Source organism: Paroedura picta, chromosome 10 (assembly GCF_049243985.1).
Source record: "Paroedura picta isolate Pp20150507F chromosome 10, Ppicta_v3.0, whole genome shotgun sequence".
In the NCBI taxonomy this organism is placed as follows: Eukaryota; Metazoa; Chordata; class Lepidosauria; order Squamata; family Gekkonidae; genus Paroedura; species Paroedura picta.
Genome location: NC_135378.1, coordinates 15,929,731 through 15,936,162, shown reverse-complemented (window position 1 = coordinate 15,936,162; position 6,432 = coordinate 15,929,731). Strand labels below are relative to the sequence as shown.

General features: G+C 51.9%; 1 protein-coding gene and 1 pseudogene across 1 annotated transcript in view; one reads left to right on the top strand and one right to left on the bottom strand.

The window, feature by feature from the left end:
- Positions 1–918: 918 nt before the first annotated feature.
- The window catches only part of ANAPC4 (anaphase promoting complex subunit 4), a 30,867-nt gene continuing 25,353 nt past the window's right edge, over positions 919–6,432 (top strand). Inside the window, exons 1-7 of the mRNA XM_077301501.1 lie at positions 919–1,020; positions 2,265–2,390; positions 2,865–2,970; positions 3,394–3,526; positions 5,586–5,660; positions 6,250–6,276; positions 6,368–6,412. Coding sequence (XP_077157616.1) covers positions 988–1,020; positions 2,265–2,390; positions 2,865–2,970; positions 3,394–3,526; positions 5,586–5,660; positions 6,250–6,276; positions 6,368–6,412 — 545 coding nt within the window. The 5' untranslated portion in view covers positions 919–987. The remainder of the gene's footprint in view (positions 1,021–2,264; positions 2,391–2,864; positions 2,971–3,393; positions 3,527–5,585; positions 5,661–6,249; positions 6,277–6,367; positions 6,413–6,432) is intronic.
- LOC143819637 (large ribosomal subunit protein uL5 pseudogene) lies at positions 3,609–4,234 on the bottom strand (annotated as a pseudogene).

The following is a 6,432-nucleotide window of genomic DNA, read 5'->3' as shown; positions in this document are numbered from 1 at the left end:
CAGCTGGCTCTCCGGATGCCCAGAGACTACCATGACCATGAGCCCCTGCCAGCTGGCTCTGGATGTCCAGGGACTACCATGACCATGAGTCCCTGTCAGCTGACTCTCAGATCCTCAGGGACTACCATGACCATGAGCCCCTGTCAGCTGGCTCTACAGATCCTCAGGTACTACCATGACCATAGGCCCCTGTCAGCTGGCTCTACAGATCTTCAGGGACTACCATGACCATAAGCCCCTGTCAGCTGACTCTCAGATCCTCAGGGCCTACCATGACCATGAGCCCCTACAGGCTGGCTCTCCAGATGCCCCGGGACTACCATGACCATGAGCCGCTGCAGGCTGACTCTCCAGATGCCCCGGGACTACCATGACCATGAGCCCCTGTCAGCTGACTCTACAGATCCTCAGGCCCCTGTCAGCTGGCTCTACAGATCTTCAGGGACTACCATGACCATAAGCCCCTGTCAGCTGACTCTCAGATCCTCAGGGACTACCATGACCATGAGCCCCTGCAGGCTGGTTTTCCAGATGCCCAGGGTCTACCATGACCATAAGCCCCTGTCAGCTGACTCTCAGATCCTCAGGGACTACCATGACCATGAGCCCCTGTAGGCTGACTCTCCAGATGCCCCGGGATTACCATGACCATGAGCCCCTGCCAGCAGGCTTTCCAGATGTGCAGGGACAACCATGGGCTCATGGTCAGGGTAGTCCTTGCCCATCCGGAGAGCCACCACCCGGCCTCCCCCCTCTAACCCTTGCATGGACCCCTGCTCCAGCTATCCCTTCTCTCTGCTGACGCCCCTTCTCCACGTGAGGTTTCCCTGGCTCCTATCTCCTGGAGTTGGCACCCGCCCAGCCCTGCCGGAGCCTGCGAGGGGGAACGTGCGAGCGCCGCCCCGGACTCACGTCACGGTCCCGTCCTGGGCCTGCCTCCGGAAGCCGCCGAGGAGCCGCGAAGAGCGGGCGGGCGGGCTGCTCCCCATGCCGGCCGGGAGGAAAGAGGCGCCGCTGCAGGTTGGAGCTTCCAGGGCAATGGGGAAGAAAGGGGCGGGCGGCGGTCTGCAGGGAGGCCAGCCTCCAGGTGGGGCCGGGAGATGTCCCGGCCTGGCAGGGGGGGCTCTGTAATCTGGCGCCCGTTCCCCGGGAGGAAGGGGATGCTCTGCACTGCAGGGGGGAGGTACTGTGGCTCTCCAGACAATGAGCCCCTGGCAGCATTGGCAGCGGCTCATGGTAATTGTGGTCCATGGACCTCTGGACAGCCATAGTTTGGCTACCCCGGGAGTCTGGAGGGTGGGCTGGATGGCCCTGTGCCCCATGGAGACCTTTGTCCTCTGCAGGCACCGCCCCCCAATCTCCCATCACAGATCTGGCAACCCCCTCCCCCCATCTCCTACCAGTGCCCAGGGGGGATCTGTCAACCCCAAGTCAGTGCTTGGCTCTTGTGACCCCTTAGTGCAGGGGTAGTCAAACTGCGGCCCTCCAGATGTCCATGAACTACAATTCCCAGGAGCCCCCTGCCAGCGTTTGCTGGCAGGGGGCTCCTGGGAATTGTAGTCCATGGACATCTGGAGGGCCACAGTTTGACTACCCCTGCCTTAGTGCATCCCCAGGAAGCTACTGACCCCCACCTTGGAGTCCGGAGGTGAATTTCCTCCAGGCCAGACTGGCCAGATATTCTGGGTTGTTTTGGGGGGAGGGGGCATCACTTGGGCATGAAATTGGGGATACTGTGGGAGGGCAAGTACTTGTGAATTTCCTGCATTTTGCTGGGGGTTGGACTAGATGACCCTGGGGGGTACCTTCCAATTCTATGATTTTAAGGCAGGCACGGGTGGGGGGTGGTTCTCTTTGGGTGTTCCCTGCAACCCTGCCCCACTTTGGGCATGTTTGGGCTGCAGTGAATGTAGGGTTGCCAGAGTCGGCAACCATTTTTCTAGGGAGATATGGGGCTATTTTATTCAGCCATTTCTCCTTTGTGTGGGGAGCCAAAGTAGCTCACAACATCATCCTGTTCATAGATGGAATATGTGGCCTCAGAGGGTGGTGGAGTCTCCTTCATTGGAAGTTTTGAGGAGGAGATTAGATGGGCACCTGTCAGGAGGGTGCGATTTTTGTCCCTAAAGAGGAGGGGGGCTGGACTGGATGGCCCTTGGTGGACTCTTCCAGCTCTGTGATTCTGATTCTGAACATCAGCCATGAAATCCAGGTGGTGACACTCAGAAACTCGGGCATACGCCTCTTTTTGCCTGTGGTTTCAGGGAGCTGCCGCTACAGCCATGCCTGCTTTCCGGCAAGTGGGCGAGAAGCAGCTGCCGCAAGAGATCCTCTTCATGGCCTGGTCCCCCAAGAGGGATCTGATCGCCCTTGCAAACAAAGTCGGAGAGGTAAGGAGAGCGGGAGGCCGTCCTGAATACTTGCCGTTGTGGGCTGGGGAGATGGGTTGTTGATTGACAGTCCTTTTAGCCTGCCTTTTTCCAGAGGCTTCCAAGTGAGCATTATTTAAAATCACAGTCAAGCCAACGTAATGCCGTTGCTTGCAACAGCCCCTGTTGGATAATGCACTTTCTGTGCAGTTTAGATTTTCCTGTTTCCGCACACGTTGGATAATGCTCTTTCTGTGCAGTTTAGAAGTAGATTTTCCTGTTTCCGCACACGTTGGATAATGCTCTTTCAATCTGTTTTTGCTTCCAGATTTTCCTGAGTGAAACAGGATCTGTTTTTTTTTTCGGGGGGGGGCACCCTATATAACCTCTTGCAAACCCAACTTCAGCCATGCTCTGGTACCATCAGTCCCTCCATCGGGCTCTTAGTCTTGTTTGTCTCGCTTAAAGAAAACCTCTTTCTCGATCTCTTTTTAGGTCTTACTACATCGACTGGCAAATTTTCAGCGAGTCTGGAGTCTGCCGCCAAGCGAAACTACTGGGAAAGAAGTCACAGCCCTTGCGTGGCGACCGGATGGCAAAAGTAAGGTGTTGAGACGGATGTGTTATGTCAGAGGTCCTGCTGGCACCTATCTTGAAGTGCATAATAATTATTATAATAACATAATAATAATGATAACTCAGGGCATTTAACAGAATATAAATAATTAATGCGCATGGATAAAACAGCTGTCATATATTTTGGGGGAGAATTTCATTTGGGTGGGTTGATGTTTTGTTTGTGGGTGGAACATTGATGGTTTAGGAGCAGGGGGGTCATTGTATCCTCAGTGGCCTCCTAGGCCAGGTAGGACAGCTCTGCCTAGCAGGCCCCCCAAAATGGCTGAAGTTTCCAGAGGGCCCTCATCTCACCAGGGAGAGCATCCCACCGGGTCCTGGAGCTAGGACCAAAAAGGCCTGGTTGAGGCCAGCTGCACACTCTAGTGGGCTGATGTTCTTTCTGTAGTTTTAGCTTTCGGACTCGCCGATACAAAGAAAGTTATCCTGTGTGACGTAGAGAAGCCGGAAAGCCTGCACTCTTTCTCCGTGGACGCTCCCATCACGTACATGCACTGGATGGAAGTCACGGTAGAAAGCAGGTAAGCCCTGGGATTTCCTCTGGGAGCCTGCAGGTAGCTGCTTGCTTCTTACCCGTGGGAACAGCCGTCTCCGAGCAGCGATGCACGGGAGCTCTTGCAAACAGAAAGTTTACGTGTTTTTTTTTCTTTTTAAACAATGGAGAACTTCATTAACTCTTCTTGGGACAGCGACTGTTTCTTTGCCAGGAAGGACGATGGCATCAGACTTCTGCTGGAACCATCGCATGGCTTCCTCCTTGCTGATCCGGTGCTTGGCCCCAATACTGCCGGTTCGGTGCTTCTTGTCAGCAGTGCTGAAGCCTGGCTGACCCAGAACCACGTAGAAATCCAAGCCATAGATTCCAATGCTGGGGTCATATTTAATGCCCAGATCAATGGGCTCCTGGCTTCCAAAGTTGCCGGTCTGAGAAGTTGTTCTTCCTCAGTTCATATTCTCACACCTTCAGCCCCTTCTCAGGGGTCTCCTCACCTTTGGCTTCACGGACAGTGCAGTGAACAGCAGTCTTCTCATTTCTCCTGATCCCAAAAGATCTGACAGTGTATCGAGCTTTTGAGAAGGCAGGCGTCTGGCCCGTGAACTGCTCCAGCACTTTGGCTGCCCGGGTGAGGAATGTCATCACTCTCCCCGACACAGGTGTTCAGGCAAAGTTTGCAGGTGTGCAGCTCCCGCATGGGGTTCTCCTTTTCACCCTGATCTTGTTGTGCCATCGTGGAGGCGCGGAAGAGCAAAAGTTTACGTGTGTAGACACTTCTAGTGCCGTTCTGGAAAGCTGGGATTTATTGACTTATTTCTTAAAACATTTATATTCCACTTTTTCTTGTTGTTCAAGATGGCTTACAATAACAGTCAAGAATGTTCTTAGTTTAAAACCAGAATTAAAATAACTAATCCCAGATATCTCCCCCACCCTTCACATACATACACTCATGTACCACAAATAAAAAGAAAAAAGATCCCTGCCCTTGAAATCCCCTTCAAAAGCCCTGGCAGACAGGCAGGCAAGTTGTGTAGCGCCTCCTGAAGAGTTCCAAGGAGCTCTCACTTCTTCAGGGAGCCTTTTCTGCAGGGCCGGGAGGACTATAGTGGTACCCTGGAACACATGGAAAGAAATGGCCCTTCACATTTGTCAGCCCCAAGCCATGGCGGCCTTCAGAGGTCATACCCAGCACCTGGAACTGAACTCAGAAACAGACCAGCCGCCAGTGTTATGGGAAGTCGTCCTCTTAGCCCTTCTCTTTCCATCTGTGCCTTTTCCATAGTTCTCCATTGCTCTCCAGTTCCGAAAGGATACCAGCACTCCAGTGGACAGAACTCTGAACAGCAGGGGCCAGCTTGGTGCAGTGGTTAGGAGTGTGGACTTCTCATCTGGGGAGCTGGGCTTGATTCCCTACTCCTCCCCCACATGCAGCCAGCTGGGTGACCTTGGGCTTGTCAGAGCACTGAAAAAGCTGTTCTGACTGAGCAGGAATATCAGGGCTCTCTCAGCCTCCCCTCCCTCACAGGGTGTCTGTTGTGGGGAGAGGAAAGGGAAGGCGACTGTAAGCTGCTTTGAGACTCCTTTGAGTAGAGAAAAGGGGCATATAAGAACCAACTCTTCTTCTTCATCATCATTACGGTCACAGGCTGTCTTAGCCCCGCCTCCCCCACAGGGAGAGGAAGGGGGAGAGGAAGGGAAGGCAATTGTGAGCCGCTTAGAGATTCCTTCAGGTAGTGAAAAGCGAGGTATAAAAACCAACCCTTCTTAGTCTGACATGTGGATTGCTCAGCGACACTGAATCGTCTCACCTCTGCCATGCATATTCTCACAAACAATGCTGGGAGTGCTCTGTGGTCATCTAATGATGCTCCGATTTGCACTGAATGCTTGCCTCATTCTCTTTAAGAAGATAATGATAATTTGAAGGAAATATTAGATATAATAACTGTTTAAATCAGTTATTTTGTTTTCCCCCCTGAATGTGGATGATGCTTTGGGCGCTGAATATTCATCTGTTAAAATTCATCGTCTTCTCAGGAAATGAAGCCAAACCATCGGTGATTCCTTGTTTTAAATTTCAGTGTTCTCGCTTCATGTTTCGATGCTGAGGATGAATCGAACCTCCTCCTTCCGAAGCTGCCTGCGCTGCCAAAGAAGTGAGTGTTAAAATCCTTAACGTTATCACCTGGGTCACAGCAGGGCCTTCCTCAGTATCTTTACGATTGAGAAACTCCTGAAACATCCCTCAGGCTTTGAGAAACCCCAGAAGTAGCATGATTGTCCAGACTGTGGTTGGGAAGCAGAGCTGTGGACACGCCCACCTGGGGCCCCTTCCATCCCCACCCCTTCCAGGCCCAGCATTGGCCATTGAGGGGGGTCGACATGACCAGATATGGTCATATCACCCAATAACAACTTTTAAAAATACATGGAAAATTAATTAACTCTCGCCCATTCGAGAAACCCTTCTAGGGCCCTCAAGAAACCCCTTGGTCTCAAGAAAGACCTTGGCCTCTCTGCCCTCTGCTTAGCTCTCCAAAGAAACTGGTTCCCCCCTGGGTGAGACAACATGCTGGACTAGATGGACCAGTGGCCTGATCCAGCAGGAGAATTATGAAGGCCTCTGGGCCCTGTTATTGGCTGTCCAGAGAAACTAGATGGACCCTCCTTGGACTGATCCAAGGGGTTCTTCTTAGGTTCATTTTTATATCATTGAATGTGCTTCTTTTCTGTTTTTAAATATAGCTTCAGTACCACCGCCAAAATTTTCAGGTAACTCATTTCCCATTTTTATCTTACTTGGACTTTGAGAACAAATACCATGCTTGCTGTGTGTTTTAAATATATATATATTCTTTTTTAGCGAAGAAAAGTCAGATGAAATTATGAAGCTCATGGGTGATGTCAGGTAGGCCATGTGTTTGATTT